This window comes from Mirounga leonina, unplaced genomic scaffold (genome assembly GCF_011800145.1).
Source record: "Mirounga leonina isolate KUSES-001 unplaced genomic scaffold, KU_Mleo_1.0 Mir_82, whole genome shotgun sequence".
In the NCBI taxonomy this organism is placed as follows: domain Eukaryota; kingdom Metazoa; phylum Chordata; class Mammalia; order Carnivora; family Phocidae; genus Mirounga; species Mirounga leonina.
In genome coordinates, this window is record NW_023270825.1 from 7,781,504 (window position 1) to 7,800,810 (window position 19,307).

The window sequence follows — 19,307 nt, forward strand, 5'->3', positions numbered from 1 at the left end:
ATACAGGGGTAACAAAAATACAACCTCTGCTAAGAGTCTAAAAGAGGGCTAAAACACAACTGCTTAATTCAACATGAGATCTGTTAATACATCACACTGAGTACATCTTTGTTTTTATTCACAGACCACTCCACCAGCACTGTAAATCATCCCCTCATCGCCTGTTTCCAATTATACACATCAACTGATTTTCCAGCATTTGCATTTTATCATTTGCATTTATCCAAGTCTCCAGGAAAGTACACATTGCTGGTTTCCATTACTGGCCTCAGGCTCCTTCCCCCTTCCACATGCACATCCTATTCCTTGAGAAAGAGCAATGCCAAGTGCCACAAGGCAGGCCAGAGACCTACCGGGTCCCTGCATTTGCAATACTCTCCGGCCTAAGACGTATCCTGTTCTCCAGTGGTTTTCTAAATCGGTAGTTCTGAACATTTAAGGGATTAAGGCCCCTGTGAGAGTAAAAGCTAAAGTAAAAGCTAACACAGTATTTTACATATATTCTAACAGCTTTACGTTTCATCCCCCTTATTAAGTGGGTAGCTATTCTTCAATTTCACAGATGAGGAAATTGAGGCCAAAAGGAGTAACTTACCCAGTCACATACATTTTAAGGAGCAAAACACAGATTTGAAACCAAACAGTCTGGCTCTAGAATCCCTGCTCTATATGTAATTATTCCTTGCTCTATACTACTTCTCCAGAAATTTTCATAAAAACTATAGAGACTTGTCCCAGCAAAACCATATGTAACAAAAAAATGCTATCATTTCAGGAAGTTCGCCATATTCCCTAAGAGGTACACAGATCCCAGGATAAGAACTTCCAAGAGAAAAACAGCGCTGGCTGCCCACCCAACAACTACCTCTCCTCTCCATCCTTTCCAACAGAGCACCAACTGGGTTCAAGCATTCCATCCTCTTCCACATGGCCGCATGCTTTGCCATGCCCATCACTGTGATCGCTTGGCCCTTGTCGGTGACTGGTTTAAGAATAAGCACCGATAGGGGGCGCCTGAGTGGCTCAGATGGTTAAGCGTCTGCCTTCGGCTCAGGTCATGATCCTGGAGTCCCTGGATCGAGTCCCGCATCGGGCTCCCTGTTCTGCAGGGAGCCTGCTTCTCCCTCTGATCCTCCCCCCTCTCATGTGCTCTCTGTCTCTCTCATTCTCTCTGTCTCAGATAAATAAATAAAATCTTTAAAAAAAAAAAAAAAGAATAAGCACCGATAAAACCCGGACCAAGAAACATGAGAGGAAGGGAGGTTCCTTTACCAGGAAAGTGAAACACAGAACAAGCAATACCTTCTACTGCCGTGAGCTGCTGTGTCTGCATGTGATGCCTAGAAATGGGGCAGCCACCCTGAGGCCACACAATGGAGAATTAATACAGCACAAAGCCAAGAGGAGGAGGGAAAAAGGGCAAGATAAAGGAACCTGGATCCCTGACGATCACTTCAGAGTCAAAGTTTTCCTTTACTTGCAGCTGAAAGCACCCTAACCAATATACCCCCAGGACCGAACTAAATCTACTTCTCGGACAGCTGCCAGCCTTACTCCAGGAAGTTCCATTCATTCATTCAAATATTTTTAAAATGTCAATCATGCACCAAAGTATGGGAGGTTTTCTCCAATTCAGCGGTGCCAACAAGGTTCTCTCTCCAATCTCAGAACTCCTAAGACACAAACGAAGCAGAGTCGCACAGTTTAGTAGCACTTAGTGGTTATAATTGTCTCATACTTGTTTGTGTTTTCTCACCAGCTGGACTGAAATGTCATAAAGAGGAGGATGCTGCCACGGGCAGATCATGTATCTAATATGAAACACCAAACTGAAGCCTGAAGGGCTCCCTTTCCCATAAACGACATGGAGTTTTTGTTTGCCTGCTTGCTTATTTGTAAGAGGAAAAAATGCAGGGTGCTTTTGCTTTGTTCCTACTCATCAGCTGGGCTCTAGTCAGTTCTAGTGCTCTGCACAAGTCCTCCAGACTAGGGATAATGTCCTGTTTATCTCTGTTAAGTGCATGCCCTGCAGCCCAGATGTAGGCCCGGCAGAATTGCAGGTGCTCAGTAAACCATGGACAGTGAATGCTCAAAACAGGGAGAAGAAACACAAAACATGCAAATTTTTACCTTTTTCCATTTTTATCATGTAGGCCAGACCCCCAATACTTAGGAACGCCCAGGTACTTCAGTTTATGGGTGCGAATCCACTTCTGAACTACAAGTTAAAAAACACAGGCCTGTGATTTCACTTTTGTTTTACATGATTTTTTAAATCATCAAGAGCAGAATGTACTTATACATGCAATAAGATTTCATCTTTTTTCATAAAAAAGTGAACAATACATTATAATAACAAATAACAAGTACCTTGCAATCAAAACATTTTTATTAACCCACAAAATTTTATCCTGCTCTAAACATTGTCTTTAAAATGAAAAATCTGCGAAAGGCATTTAAAAAAAGAAAATCCAACCACATTATGCCAGTTGCTATTACTAGCTCTAATGATATAAATGGTTACTCACTTCTCCAGAAAGACATTTTACCCAATCTGGAAGTTGTTTACCTCATTTCCAAAGGTCGTCAACCAGGAAATAAAGCCCCGGGGGGGAGGGGGGGGGCTTGAAGAGGTCTAGCTCTCTTCCCTGCAGGTTGTTCTGATTCATCAATTACAGCATCCCCCTCTGCCCAGGTTATGTTCTCCAGAGTTTAGAAAAAATTCTCAAAAAGACTGGGAGTCCCATACATGAATTAGGATTACTTCTCAATTTTTAACAATATTTACTAAATCCTATATCCTCTACTAACTTTATTCTATATGTCAATATAAGTGAAATCTTATCATATCAAACCCAATAAGAGATCAGAATTCTTTCATACAAGTAAAAAACAAAAAGCATGGTAATATCAGATCCAGTGCTCTAGTCTTGACTTCACACAACAAGTGGCAGTCACTTTAAGAGTATAGGCGTAAGTGTGCCTTATTCCTTACTTTGCTCTGGTTTGGCAGCTCGCTGGTAGAACTTCAATTCAGTAAAGAGAGGTCCATTGTCACTGGGCTCCTTAAAACATAAGAGGTAATTGGCGCTAGCAGTCGTTAACATTATGGAGTCATTTTTAATGAAACTTCAAGAAGCACTGATGTCAAAAAACATCAGTGTTTCTTTCCAATGTAATTGTGATAACTTAAGTTTGTAACTATGTTTAAGGCACACCCTCTTTCAAAATGTTTTAGATATTCTCAGAAGAGTCCATGAATCTTGGTATTTTTGTCAAGGTCCACTTCTGTAAGTGATAAAATGTTCAAAATCAGATATACAGCTCCATCTTCGCAGAAGTTTAAGAAAAATATTTAAACTCATTTTCATCTTTGTTAAGCTTTCTCTTAAGCAATAACTGGCAACCATGTAAACTGTTTTACCAAGGGGCTATCAGAATTTTATTTCTGAGATCTAATAAAATTCCAATACCCGACTTAACCAATCAGTGGCAAAATCCAACTCTTTTCCCTGTTTCTCAGGGAAAACTTGTATCTAGTTGATCAGGACTGGCAGAAACCAACCTTGTCACAAAGGGAATTTTCTGGAACTCCAGAGCGAGCAAGCACTGTCCACTTAGTGACATCCCTTCCTTGCTGGCACTGATTCCCGCCTTTTTCAAACTAAGGAGCCCCACAATTCACTTCCCACGTGATCGTGATAATTCAAAGTCAAGAGGAAACTGGGGCTCGGTAATAATTGTTTTCCACCAACTTTACTGGACTACATTCATTTTACATTTTAAGGGATAGTAACAGTTAAAATGATTGTAAAGAGTTATGTATGCACAAAAAGGCATGGACAAACAAGAAATATCAGCCTGTTGGGAGTTTGCCTTGTTAAATACACATGGGAAGGGTAAAAAAGACCTTACAATTTTGTGGACTTTTTAAATAGTAAGTTGTGTCTGAATCAAAAGTGGTTAGTATGTCATGTTTGATCATTTCTGTTGGTATTAGCTTATTTATTGAGAACCTGAGAAAAATTCTGAAAAGCAGTGAAAACTTCAAATAAGGAAGCAAACATTTCCAAACTAATTCTAGGGTTGCTTTTCCTTTACGAAATACGGGAAGAAAGTCATTTTGGACAGAACATCTGTGCAGCTGGAGTTCCAAGGTCAGCAGAGCATTATAAGAAATGACAATAAGGCTCACTAGCTTTAGGAATCCCTAGTTACAGCACGTATAGGAAGACTGGTCGGCCAATCTGCAAAGAGTCAGGCAGCACCTAGTTAAGAACGAGCACTCAACCGCAAACAGGCAACATACACAACTAACACGTGGATCAGAACCTGAAAATAAACTTGCCTTGTTCCAGGTAAGTATACTTGCCTGTAAGTATACAGAATGGTACACAGGGCTTGGCATCTCATCACCTCTTAAGAAGTAGAAGCTAACCAACATATAAGGTATGAGTCCAAATCCCTAATTTTTGGACTCGGTACCTCAAGTGTCACCATAACCTGCGGCTCTTTTCTTGGCATCAGTGCTCTCTGGATAGACACCTGTACCTGTTCAGAGCCCACAGCCAGGCCTTCAGCAGAAGCAGCAGTCTCCGTGAAAGAAATGAAAAAAGTAGTCGAAATTCAAGAGAAGACATTTTGGTGAAGTTCTCTCCAAAGGCTAACTTTTAGAATAGCTTATTAATATAATTCAAGTTTGAAAGGGGTTTTCCTAAGACAAATCCTGGCTTATTACCATCGTATAAAATTCTGATTCATTCCATTTCGACCTATGTCATATCAACTTTCATTTCCAAGCTTCCCTTCGGGCAATAATTTATTAAACTTATAATAATAAGAATCAACCTATATAAATCAGACTATTATAATGAAAGCCCCACTACAATGAAGGCTCTTTGAGCTCATTTCATACTTTTTTCTAATCCAATAAGGTTCCATTATAACAAAATAAAGGAGCTACTTCCTTGGCATTGCACTCTGGCCAAAGCTCGCTATTTCCGTGGAAGAAAATACCTTAACTCATAACTAAAATTTTATTAACATATTTCAAATCTAAAATACTTTGCCAACTCTATAATAGCCAAGATTTAGAAAAGAAATTGGGACTGACATTTTAACTAGAATATCACTAAACGTTTCTTTAAGACTTCTAAGTGTCAAAATGAAGATGACAACAGAAAAAAAATTAAAATGTGATATATTTCAATGGCACCCTCTAAAAGCAACTGGCTGCCATTTAAAAATGAAGCTGTATAAAGTTTCCCCCTCCTACCAAAAAATTACGATATATGAATTGAAAATTCAGGTCACTTCTCATAAAGTCTGTGAGAGAAATTCAACATCAGTCTGCAAACTTCTTGCCAGGGAACTTCAAAATACAGACTTTATGTCCATTCACACTGTAAAGGGACCACGAAATAAGGAACTGTTATGTTAGGCTACAAGACCCAAAAGCCCGCCCTCCCCCTCAGTTCTGCTCTGAGCTCACTGACATGACTGCAAAGGGGGAGTGTAACTGAAAACTAATTCGTTATCAAGGCTGTTAACAAGAAAACACAAAAGAGTATTTTTTTCCTCCTTCCATTATCCAACTTTTTACCAATTTCCCATTTCTCACTGCACATCATCTTTCCTGAGATAAAATACAGATAGGGTATCTCAGTTATCTAAAGGCAGAGAATACAAATTTACCATCTCTGGTGACCCCAGCACCACGGCTCCCAGGCTGCTCCCCCAAGTCAATAAGGAATAAGGCCCTAAACAAAACCAGAACGGTCATTTGGTAGGAGAGGGAAAATATTCAGTATGTACCTAAACATCTATCTTGAGTATGTCTGTCTTAACTTAATTTCAAGACCAAATGTAAGAAATTCGTGGGTTCACTATCCGAAGCTCTTTCCCAGAGCAGGGATGCATATTAGCAGCAACCACATTTTTTGACAAATCTTCCACACTGAGGTGGGAAGCCCTACCAGAAGCACAGGGAACCTGCCGCCTCACTGAATGAAAGGATCCCCAAAAGGACACATGAGCATGCATGATTCCACTGAAAATAATGAAGGTGCTGAACCACTCTACCAGTGGTTCTCAACCTTGAGGCACAAAAGAATCCCGTGGGGAGCTTTATTAAAAATACCAATAACCAGGCTCTGCACTCAGAGATTCTGATTATACCACACAACCGGAGTGGAGAACCACTGTTTGATTTGATATGCCATTGCATTATTAAGTCTAATTTCACATTAAAAATCAACTTGCCTTTGATTTTTTTTTTTAAGATTTATTTATTTATTTGAGACAGAGAAAGAGGGAGAGAGAGAGGGCATGCACACAGAGAGAGAGGGAGCAGACTCCCAGCTGAACAGGGAGGCCAATGCGGGCTCAATCCCAGGACCCCGAGATCATGACCCAAGCTGAAGGTAGACGCTTAACCGACTGAGCCACCCAGCCTTCGATTATTTCTTAAATAACATTTGCTAAGGTGATTTTTCTCCAAAGATAATATATGTGCTTATTTTAGAAAATTTGGAAATATTTTGACATATTTTCTTCACATTTATGGCTGTTTTATAAAATTACCTCCATACTACATGTAGTTTTGTATCTTGCTTTTTTTTAGTAATTACTTATGAAATTCCCCCAAAGAATAGTACCTGTTCTTTGAAAACATGATTTTTAATAGACCTTAATGTTTTAAATGGCAAATGTTCATAAACATTTGATTTTCATACTGGAAAGATCTGATACTCATTTTACAGGCTTGTGTTTGGTGAACCATTTCCACCTTTAATATTATAAAGCTCTGAGAGCAAAAGACTTACAGAATAAGTAGCAGACAGAGCTACGTCACAGCACGTCACAAGTAAAGGCAAATGATGCTACTTGAAAAGACACAGACCAGAGATGAAAGTGGGTGGCCCCAGGAAATCAAAAGGTGACGGGAAATTATGGCTACAAAGTTTTCAGAAGAATAAAATAGGCATTTAAAAACGTGATAAAGAAAACAAGTTTACAACGAGGTCCTTAGCATTAAACAACTTGAAATCCTGCTAAGCAGAAAAACACATACAAAATTAAAAGCAACTGTAGCGTGGGAAGGATATTAGCATCTGAAATGGTAAAATAAATGTAAACAGAATGAATGCTACTAGAGTTCCAAGGAATTCAGAGAGGATAAGGATCTGGGAAGGAACCAGCAATAGCAGCTACAAGGCTCTCCCCGAGAGAGGAAAAGGAAAGTCAGTAACACTGATTTGTTTATGGCATTCTTCCAGGATCACAAACTACCACACTGAAAATGTTGCTAAGATATTAAATGCAAAAGAGAAATCAACTGACTATTTACCATTGTCCTAATGACAAAGAGGAGTAATACAGGCCAATAGAAACAGAACTAAATTAGGAGACAGGAGAGATGCAGAGCACTAAACTAGGTTTGATAACAAAAGGCTTTAAAACTAGAAATAAAGAGTAATTTACTACCTTATTAAGCAGTTAGGAAATGCTTGTTCCTACTCATTTTTTTTCATAACTCTGTAAGTAAAACAGGGAGTACAAGTGAGGTTACATTAAATAACAACTAAAATACTTAGAATGACCCATAATAAAGAAGAGCATCTTCATTCTAAACCAAACCACGGTTAGAAAAATCTCAGGCTATCCAGAAGAAAACAGACACGGTGACACACCAGCCCCACCTGTCAGGTGTGGCCCTGGTGCTGTCCTTCCAACACGTGGGGAGGGCAGTGCAGGTCAGCCAACGGCAAGGTAGTCACAGCCAACCACGTTTTTTGAACCTCAAGACTGTGAGAAGTCATAAGTGGACCTGCTCTCTTCTAACAATGGAAACTTTAAGATCCTAAGAAGAAAGTGGTCTTGCCTGCAGATTTTAATTTTAATCTGTCATATCAAAGACAAATGCAAATAACATTCTGTGTTTCCATACAAACAACCCAATTTAATAGTAAGAACTTTCTTCCTCTGATACAGCAGCAAACTGAGTATTTCAAAAGAAATATTAGTCCACAAAGAGAGAGAAAAAACCAAAATGAAAGGGCTTAAAGAAAAGCAAAATGCCTGGATATGCCCATCAAGGTATCAACTTTACTTACAGGCCTGACAGAGTAACTGGGACCTGATTAGCCCACTGCTATAAACAAATATAAAAACTGGACAAAACAGATGGAATCCCTCCTTTCAGGCAGTATAGACCGTGGTCTTTAAAAATTGGGAAACAAATCAGGGCATGTGGGTGACCAGTCAGGATCTCAGGGTCGTGAGATAGGGCCCTGGAGTCAGGCTCTGCGCTCAGCAGGGAGTCTGCTTGAGATTCTCTCCCTCTGCCCCTACCTCTGCCTTGCTCTCTCTCTCCCTCTCTTTCTCTCTCTCTCTCTCTCTCGCTCTATCTAGAAATAAATAAAATCTTAAAAAAAAAGGGGGGGGGGGAACAAACACAATGAGCCCCAGGCCAGACTCCGCTTTCCTCACAGAGGCACCAGGAGTAAAAAGGAGGTGATCCAGGGTTCTGCAGGGCAAGAAGGAAACCGAGTGCCAATAACCCTGATGCCAAAACTAAACAATGAGAGTGGACATTTTTAAAATTTAGAAATATTAGTAAAAAAATTAAAGACCAATATCCCTCATGAACAAAGATGGAAAAATCCTTAACAAAATACTGGCAAATCAATGTCAGCATTATGTATAAAGCATAATATACCATAACTAAGTGGAGTGTATGTTAAGAATAAAAGTTTTACACTCAAATTACCAATCAATATTACTGCCACATTAACAGAATAAAGGAGAAAAATCCTATGATCCATCTCAAAAGGTGCAGAAAAGGCATTCAAAAAACCAAACCGGCAAACGACAAACTGGGAGAAAATATTTACAATGCACACATCTGGAATAGGACCTGCATCCAGAACAACTCTCTTACTACTCAATTATAAAAAGCAAAACAACCTAGTTATTTCAAACAAACAAACAAAAACTGAGGAGGTACGTCACAAAATACATCAATGGCCAGTAAGCACAATTCCTTGGGAAAACTAATCAAAATCAGCCATCAGGTAAAACTCTGAGACACTACTATACACCCAACACCATGGCTGCAAAACAATCCCGCCCACCTGACAACCACACAGTCAAGGATCTGGAACGAGCAGGACTCTCCTACCTCACTGGTAGATGTGTAAAATGGCACAACCACTTTGGAAATCTGTCTGGTACTTTCTTATAAATTTAAATATACACCTTTCCTATAAACCAGCAATTCTCCTTTCAGATATTTATCCAAGAGAAATAAAAACCTTGTACAAAAATTTTTATAAAAGCTTTATTCATAATAGCCAAAAACTCTATCAACAGGAAATGGAAAAAAAGACTATGTCTATATAATTTTCTGAGCAGTAAGACTGAACGAGTTAATTGATACACCAACAACATGAATGAGTCTATTAAACATTTTGTGGAGCATAAGAAGTCAGAAACAAAACAGTATATACTGTATAATGTATACGACATTCTAGGCAAGAATAATCCACAGCACAAAAAAAAATTTTTTTTCAGAAAAAAAACTCGGGTAAGTAGTTACCTCCAAGGGTGCAGGATGTAGGGGTTTGACCAGAACACAATATAAGAAATCTTTCTGGGGTGATAGAAATGTTTTATATTTTGATACAGGTGGGAGATGTACAAGTACATGCACTTGTCAAAAGTATTCAAATTATTTAGTATCCATGGATTTCCTTGTAAAAACTATGCCTGAATAAAAAGTATTAAAAACAATCACTAAAACAACTCAGGTCCAAAAGAGTTAATTCACAAGGGATCAAATATATTCCTCATTGAAAAGAAAGTGAAATAAAACAAACCAAAACACAAAACTTGAGGATAATTCTGATTTCTGTAGCCATTAGAAAAAAAGAAGGGGTGGGGAACTTATGTAATTTGCCCAAATTAACAGAACCTGTTATCTCTTCTATTATTTAACAAAAACATGTTCTTCACACAGGTAAAGAACTTTGAGAGGAGTTAGAAATGTAACTTTGCAAGCAGAAAGATGCATAATATATTCTTAGCAAAAAATAGTAGTTAAAATGCCTTTTAGTGCACCAGTGTGTAAGTTGACCTGACTATTCAAAGTATGCTTATATCAGACGGGATGCTGTCAACCTTTACTCATCACAAACTAATTTCAACATTAGTTTAGCAAAAAGAAGGTTCAAAGTGATCACAATTAAATAAAAAATTTACTAAAATGGATGGGGAAGGGAAAACTGGAAATAAAATGAAAAAAATTGACCAAGTGGAAGTTCAGAAGCAAATGCAAGATAAAATACAATAAAATTTCATTAGAGTAGTATAGTATTGTGGGATATAAATAAAAAAGTAGCTCATCTTTTGTAAATATAGCTGAAATAAAAAGAATGAGCTGAGTATTTTTATTCCACATTTGTACACCTCCATACTTTCATTCATTTTTCCCCCAAATACCAGGATCACTCTAATTTAAAAGAGAGGAAATGGACTTTTTGAACTAAATTACTTAAAACTATAAAGATACTTTTGTGTCTTATTAAACATTTATCAAACATTGTTAAAAATGTAGTACCTTATGGTTTCATTAATTCTAGTTATCAAAGAGGATGTCTTACAAAATAACTACACCCATTCAACAAAAAAGAAAATCAGCTAAAATATTTTCTTACCACTTTTACAACACAGGGTGCATCGCTTCCCACCGATTTTGAAGAATTCATATCAGCTGTTTGAAAAAGGGATATATGTAATATCAGAACAAGAAGGAGCATTATTTTAATTAGCCTGTTACTAACCCTTTGTTAATATTTAGGTCTGTATATCTATAACTCCTTGATAGAATAAATTTCAGTTCCCAAATAGGTGTCTCAGGATATCATTACAGTATATTTCATCAATTTGAAGCCTTTTTTTTTTTCATGATTTAACATATCTGAAATTGGAAGGCATTTTATAATTGCTGGTATCTTCAATAGGATCATCAATTAAGTATGGAAAACTCTGAGTTAAAGATTTCTTTAATTCAGAAGTACTCATGGCCTTTGATATGCTAATGTGAGTTGTGAATTCCCAAGAGGATGGTAACTGATGACATTTCTTTTTTTTTTTTTTTAAAGATTTTATTTATTTATTTGAGACAGAGAGAATGAGAGAGAGAGAGAGCACATGAGAGGGGGGAGGGTCAGAGGGAGAAGCAGGCTCCCTGCAGAACAGGGAGCCCGATGCGGGACTCGATCCAGGGACTCCAGGATCATGACCTGAGCCGAAGGCAGTCGCCTAACCAACTGAGCCACCCAGGCGCCCACTGATGACATTTCTTAAATTTCACAAACCAGGGAACCTTTCTAAGAAGGGGCAAAAAAAAAAAAGGAAAGGGGAAGCTAAAGTTCCAAAAAGCACTAATTTGGGGGGAAAAGAATTCATCTGTATCAATAATTCAGGCTGTTGGCACTAGAACTTTGAACTGCCATCCATAATAATCGTCATGTGACTGTCACTGTATTTCATGCAAATAAAGCACAGGTGCCCTGGAACACTAAGTCAGGAATATAAGGCTGCCCACACTCATGAAACAAATATTTTTAACCACGCACCTACGATATGCCAGTTTCTAGGAAACTGATTTAGTAATGAACAGGAAGAAATAATCGCTATGCTACTCTTAGGAAGCTAACACTGGTAGGACACAGACAACAATGAAGTATAAAGTATGCTTGATGGTGTCAGTGTTACGGGGGGAAAACAAAGCGGGAAAGGAAGGCAGGTGTGTTGCAAGCTCCTAAGAGAAACCTCACTGACAGGGTGTCCCTGGAGCTGTGGTCTGAAGGCAGTGAGGGAATAAGTCATGTACATGTCTGGGAAGAACATTCCAGGCAAACCAGCACAAGGGCCCTGACATGGAAGCCTCTGCAAGTCTGTGGAAAGCAAGGCGGCCAAAGTAGCTGGAGAAAAGTGAGAAAAGTGAGGTGGAAAGTAACAAGGGACAGATCAGAAAAGCAGCAGGGACCAAACACCAGCATGACAGGTGACGTAAAGCTGTCACTATGAACTGAGAGAGCCACTGGAAGGTTCTAAGAAGAGGACTGGCAAAATCAGACTTTTGATTTTTTAAGAATTCTTCAGGCTTCTTAGTGAAGAATGGCGTGCAGAGGGCAAGGGCAGAAGCAGGGAGGTTGGCCAGGCTATGACGAGACGTGGTAGCAGATAAGGTGGTGATAAGTGGTCACACTGTGGACGTATGTTCAAAGAAGAGCCAAAAGGAGATGTTGATAAACTGGGTATGGAGCGCAAGAGGGGAAGAGGAGGTAAGGAGACCTCCAGGTTTTCAGCCTGAGCAACTGAAAAGAGGAAGTTGCTACTTACTAAGATGGAGGAAGCTGCAGGAAGAGCTGGTGCTTTAGGGAGCCTTATGCCTGAGATGCTTAGTAAACATCCAAGTCCACATGTTATGCAGGCAGTTGATATACAAGTCTTGAGTTCAGAAGAATGGTCCAAGTTGGAGAAATAAACTTAAGAGTCACCGACATCGAAACACTACTCATTTAAAGCCAAGACCCTAGGGCATGAGTGTAGTGGATAAAAGAAGAAACCCTAGGCCTGAGCCCTAAGGCATTCTCCCGTTAGACAGTGAAAAGACGAAGAAGGACTGGCAAAGGAAAACAAGAAACCACAAATCGGCTGGGAACGGCAGGATTTTGAAGAAACCGCAGCTACAGTACTTCAGAGTGAAGAAGGAACGCGAGTCACGAAAACAGCTACCATAGGCAGATGGAAAGGTGTGAGCTCCAAGACACATCACTCAGATGCTGATTAGTAATAAAGCAAGATTAGATCTTTTTAAATAAGCACTTAATGTATTAAATATTAAAATAAGGATAGTATCCCAATAATACGACACAGTTCAAATGAGGAAAGGAGGAAAAGGAAGCTCAATAATTCAAACTTTATGTGCTACAAAATATGCCAGGTACTAGGAACACAGCAAGAAGAGATGCCCTGTTGCCGAGAAAGAAAAGTAATTTCAATACAGCATGGAAAGAACTGTGAAAGGGTTAACACAAAGGTTCTATAAACAGAGAGTACCTGCCCTAACCTCAGCTTGGGAAAAATGAAACAAGAAAAGCATTACATATGGAGATCAAGCGGCAAAGGGCAGCAGGATGGCTGAAGCACAGATCCTGAGGAAATAAGACTGATGAAGATTAAAGCTACATAGGGACCAGACCAGAGGGAGGGTCTCGTATGCCATTCTCCTATGTCTGGCACTTTATCCCCAGCCCAGGGCGAGCCATTCTGGAAATTTAACTAGGCTAGATCACTCAAGCCACAGCGTGAACAGTGGGATACAAGGGGGAAAGACGGAGCAGAGAAGAGTCACTGCCGCAGTGAGGATCCCAACAAGACCTGAAAATGACAGGTACCAAGACAGGGTCAGCAAAGACGAAGAGAAAGCACAGAGTTAAAGCTGCAGGACTAGACGAAGAAGTACTAGGGTCGCTGGTGAAGGAAGACTTGACAATGCCTTCCGGTGTCTGGCTTGATATACACCTCTCCTGGTCACAAGAGAGCTGGCGGGCATCCACGGAGAGCGCCCTATAGGCCCCTGGCCATGGATCTGCACTCAGGAAATCAAGTCCCAGGCTACAGATAAGAGATGGGGAAGTGGACAGTAAAAAGACATCAAGAGCAGCCATGAAATCGATGAGAGAACTCAGAGAGAACACATGGAAGGAAAAGTGAGCCAAGGAAGGAAAGCTGGAGAACACAGAGGTTGCTCTGAAAATGACCATGGACCTCCAGAAGCAGCAGGAAAGCAAGAGGGGACATGTTCCCGTGAAAGACACCGGAGCAATCTTTCCGAGAAGGAAACATAAACAGTAGCAAATGCTGCAGAAAATATCCGAAGAAAATTCAAAAGCTCTCTTTTTAATTCATCAGTAAAAACTGTTGATGATCTTGAATATGGCTGCTTTTGAGTATCAGTGGGCACAGAGAGACAAACTGGAGGCAGCAATACTACAGCAAATCCAGATTGATCAATCCAGCTTTACAAAAGCCAAGCTTTATTACAGAAATCTGTCAAATCATTGAATATTAAAAAATAGTACTCAGGGGGCAGAGCAAGATGGCGGAGGAGTAGGAGACCTGGATTTCGTCTGGTCTCAGGAATTCAGCTGGATAGGGATCAAACCATTCTGAACACCTACAAACTCAACAGGAGATCGAAGAAAAGAATAGCAACAACTCTCTGAACAGAAAAGCGACCACTTTCTGGAAGGTAGGACGTGCGGAAAAGTGAATTCGAGGCGATATTTGGGAGGATAGACGGTGGGGGAGGGGGCCTCTGTCAGCCGCTTCTGGCAAGTGATAGAGCCGGGAAGCACAAAATCGGAACTTTTAGAAGTCTGCTCCGCTGAGGGACGTCACTCTGGTGGCTAAGCGGGGGGTGGAACCCTCGTGGGACAGTGTGGTCTCAGGACCCTCAGGGTCACAGAAAGACCGGGGCTGCCTGAGTGCGGCAGAGCTCCCAGGTATCGGAGCGGGGAAGCTGGCTGCAGAGACAGAGCCAAGGTGCAAGCTCTCAGCCCGGGGTAGTCATAAACCGTGATCCGCGGCACAGTCGGGCCACTGCTCCTCCAGCAGGGACCCAACAAGCGGCAGATCCGGGGAGACTCACCTTCCTCCCCGGGGAGGAGCCGCGCGGGACTGCACCGCAGGGATCTGCTGGGTTTGGAGACTCCACCCGGGGTCGGGTGCCGGAGATGGAAATGCACGGTCACAGGCCGGGTGAGCATGGAGTGCGGCCGGAGACTGGGGAGACGGGAGTGACTGACTGCTTTTCTCTGGGGGGCGAACTGAGGAGTGGGGCCCCGAGTTCTCGGGTCCTCCAGGGCGGAGATTGGGAGGCCGCCATTTTCACTCTCAGCCTCCAAAGCTGTACGGAAAGCTTGCAGGGAACAAAAGCTCCCGAGAGCAAACCCGAGCAGGATACTTAGCCCGGACCGGCAAGGGCGGGGGCAATTCCGCCTCCAGCAAAGACATTTGGGAACCACAGCAACAGGCCCCTCCCCCAGAAGATCAGCAAGAACAGCCAGCCAAGACCAAGTTTACCGATCAATGAGAACGGCAGAACTCCGAACAATGCACATAGAATCCATGGCTTTTTTACCATGATTCTCTAGTCTTTCAAACCTAATTTTTTTATGAACTGTCTTTTTTTTTTTTTTTCTTTTTCCCTTTTTCAACCAACATCTTATCAATCCCTTTTTTAAAAAACATTTTCATTTTTCATTTTTAGAGTCATATTCTATCCCTTCATAGTAGTTACCCTTATTTTTGGCATATATATATAAGTTGTTCTCTCTTTAAAATTTTGAGATACAGTTTCTTCTAACAGATCAAAATATACCCTAAATCTCTAGTGTATGGTTTTATTCTACTCTCCTGCCTGATCACATTCTCTCCTTTTTTTAAATCCTCTTCTTTCTTTTTTCAAACAACTTCTTATCAATTCCTTTTATAAAATTTTTTATAATTTCCATCCTTACAGTCATATTCCATCCTTTCATCATATCAACCCTTATTTTTGTACATATATAAGTTTTTCTTTCTTTAAAATTTTGGGAGGCACTTTCTTCTAAAAGACCAAAATACACCCAAAATCTAGTGTGTGGCACTGATCTATGCACCAGCCTGATCATATTTGATCATATTCTGGTTTTTTTGGTTTTGTTCTATTTTTGTTTGCTTTATCTTTTTCTTTTTTTTTCTTTTTCCTTTCTTTCCCTTTCTTTTTCCCTGGCTTCAGGTCTTTTCTGATTTGTTTACAGTATATTTTCTGGGGACGTTGTTACCCTGTTAGCATTTTGTTCTCTCATTCATCTATTCTCCTCTGGACAAAATGACGAGACAGAAAAAATCACCTCAACAAAAAGAACAAGAGGTAATACCGACTGCCAGGGACCTACTCAATACGGACATTAGTACGATGTCGGATCTACAGTTCAGAATCATCACTTTAAAGATACCAGCTGGGCTTGAAAAAAGCATGGAGAAACCCTTTCTGGAGAAATAAAAGAATTAAAATCTAACCAAGTCGAAATCAAAAAGGCTATTAATGAGGTGCAATCAAAAATGGGGTGCTCACTGCTAGGATAAATGAGACAGAAGACAGAATCAGTGATATAGAAGACCAAATGATGGAAAATAAAGAAGCTGAGAAAAAGAGAGATAAACAACTACTGGATCACGAGGGCAGAATTCAAGAGATAAGCGATACCATAAGATGATACATTAGAATAATTGGGATCCCAGAAGAAGAAAGAGAGAGAGGGGCAGAAGGTATATTGGAGCAAATTATAGCAGAGAACTTCCCTAATCTGGGGAAGGAAACAGGCATCAGAATCCAGGAAGCACAGAGAACCCCTCTCAAAATTAATAAAAATAGGTCAACATCCCGACATCTAATAGTAAAACTTACGAGTCTCAGAGACAAAGAGAAAATCCTGAAAGCAGCTCAGAAGAGATATGTAACCTACAATGGTAGAAACATTAGATTGGCAACAGACCTATCCACAGAGATCTGGCAGGCCAGAAAGGACTGGCAGGATATATTCAGAGTTCTAAATGAGAAAAATATGCAGCCAAGAACACTATGTCCAGCTAGGCTGTCATTGAAAATAGAAGGAGAGATAAAAAGCTTCCAGGACAAACAAAAACTAAAGGAATGTGCAAACACGAAACCAGCCCTACAAGAAATATTGAAAGGGGTCCTCTACGCAAAGAGAGAGCCTAAAAGCAACATAGACCAGAAAGGGACACAGACAATATACAGTAACAGTCACCTTACAGGCAATACAATGGCACTAAATTCCTATCTTTCAACAGTTACCCTGAATGTAAATGGACTAGATGCCCCAATCAAAAGACACAGGCTATCAGATTAGATTAAAATACAAGACCCATCAAAAAAAAAAAAAAAAAACAAGACCCATCGATATGCTGTCTGCAAGAGACTTATTTTAGACCCAAAGACACCCCCAGATTGAAAGTGAGGGGGTGGAAAACCATTTACAATGCTAATGGACACCAAAAGAAAGCTGGGGTGGTGATCCTTATATCAGACAAATTAGATTTTAAACCAAAGACTGTAATAAGAGATGAGGAAGGAGACTATATCCTACTTAAAGGGTCTATCCAACAAGAAGATCTAACAATTGTAAATATCTATGCCCCTAACATGGGAGCAGCCAATTACATAAGGCAATTAATAACAAAAGCAAAGAAACACATTGACAACAATACAATAATAGTGGGGGACTTTAACACCCCCCTCACTGAAATGGACAGATCGTCTAAGCAAAAGACCAACAAGGAAATAAAGACTTTAAATGACACACTGGACCAAATGGACTTCACAGACATTCAGAACATTCTATCCCAAAGCAATTGAATACACATTCTTCTCTAGTGCCCATGGAACATTCTCCAGAATCGATCACATCCTAGGTCATAAATCAGGTCTCAACCGGTACCGAAAGATTGGGATCATTCCCTGCCTATTTTCAGACCACAATGCTTTGAAACTAGAACTCAATCACAAGAGGAAAGTAGGAAAGAACTCAAATACATGGAGGCTAAAGAGCATCCTACTGAAGAATGAATGGGTCAACCAGGAAATTAAAGAAGAATTAAAAAAATTCATGGAAATCAATGAAAATGAAAACACAACTATTCAAAATCTTTGGGATGCAGCAAAGGCAGTCCTAAGAGGAAAGTATATAGCAATACAAGCCTTTCTCAAGAAACAAGAAAGGTCTCAAGTACACAACCTAACCCTACACCTAAAGGAGCTGGAGAGAGAACAGCAAATAAAGCCTAAACCCAGCAGGAGAAGAGAAATAATAAAGATCAGAGCAGAAATCAATGAAATAGAAACGAAAAGAACAGTAGAACAGATCAACAAAACGAGGAGCTGGTTCTTTGAAAGAATTAACAAGATTGATAAACCCCTGGCCAGACTTATCAAAAAGAAAAGAGAAATGACCCAAATCAACAAAATCATGAATGAAAGAGGAGAGATCACAACCAACACGAAAGAAATACAAACAATTATAAGAACATATTATGAGCAACTCTATGCCAGCAGATTAGATAACCTGGAAGAAATGGATGCATTCCTAGAGATGTATCAACTACCAAAACTGAACCAGGAAGAAATAGAAAACCTGAACAGACCTATAACCACTAAGGAAATTGAAGCAGTCATCAAAAATCTCCCAACAAACAAAAGCCCAGGGCCAGATGGCTTTCCAGGGTAATTCTACCAAACATTCAAAGAAGAATTAATACCTATTCTTCTGAAACTGTTCCAAAAAACAGAAATGGAAGGAAAACTTCCAAAGTTGTTTTATGAGGCCAGCATTACCTTGATCCCAAAACCAGACAAAGACCCCATCAAAAAGGAGAATCACAGACCAATATCCTTGACGAACATGGATGCAAAAATTCTCACCAAAATACTAGCCAATAGGATCCAACAGTACATTAAAAGGATTATTCACCACGACCAAGTGGGATTTATCCCTGGGCTGCAAGGTTGGTTCAACATCCACAAATCAATCAATGTGATACAATATATTAATAAAAGAAAGAACAAGAATCATATGATCCTCTCAATAGATGCAGAAAAAGCATTTGACAAAGTACAGCATCCTTTCTTGATCAAAACTCTTCAGAGTATAGGGATAGAGGGTACATACCTCAATATCATAAAAGCCATCTATGAAAAACCTACAGCGAATATTATTCTCAATGGGGAAAAACTGAGAGCTTTCCCCCTAAGGTCAGGAACGCAGCAGGGATGTCCACTATCACCACTGCTTGAATAGCAGTACTAGAAGTCCTAGCCACAGCAATCAGACAACAAAAGGAAATCAAAGGCATCCAAATTAGCAAAGAAGAAGTCAAACTCTCACTCTTTGCAGATGATAGGATACTTTATGTGGAAAACCCAAAAGACTCCACCCCAAAACTGCTAAACTCATACAGGAATTCAGTAAAGTGGCAGGATATAAAATCAATGCACAGAAATCAGTGGCATTCCTATACACCAACAAGACAGAAGAAAGAGAAATTAAGGAGTCGATCCCATTTACAATTGCACCCAAAACCGTAAGATACCTAGGAATAAATCCAACCAAAGAGGCAAAGGATCTGTACTCCGAAAACTATAAAATACTCATGAAAGAAATTGAGGAAGA

The 19,307-nt window shown here is 40.0% G+C and overlaps 1 protein-coding gene across 3 annotated transcripts in view; it reads right to left on the reverse strand.

The window, feature by feature from the left end:
• Positions 1–19,307, reverse strand: part of VRK1 (VRK serine/threonine kinase 1) — a 122,308-nt gene that overhangs the window by 66,125 nt on the left and 36,876 nt on the right. For all 3 annotated transcript variants that reach the window (XM_034992892.1, XM_034992890.1, XM_034992891.1), the window contains exons 3-5: positions 10,716–10,771; positions 2,996–3,065; positions 2,131–2,218 (exon numbers count right to left, since the gene is read on the reverse strand). In XM_034992892.1, the coding sequence (XP_034848783.1) occupies positions 2,131–2,218; positions 2,996–3,065; positions 10,716–10,771 (214 nt within the window). The remainder of the gene's footprint in view (positions 1–2,130; positions 2,219–2,995; positions 3,066–10,715; positions 10,772–19,307) is intronic.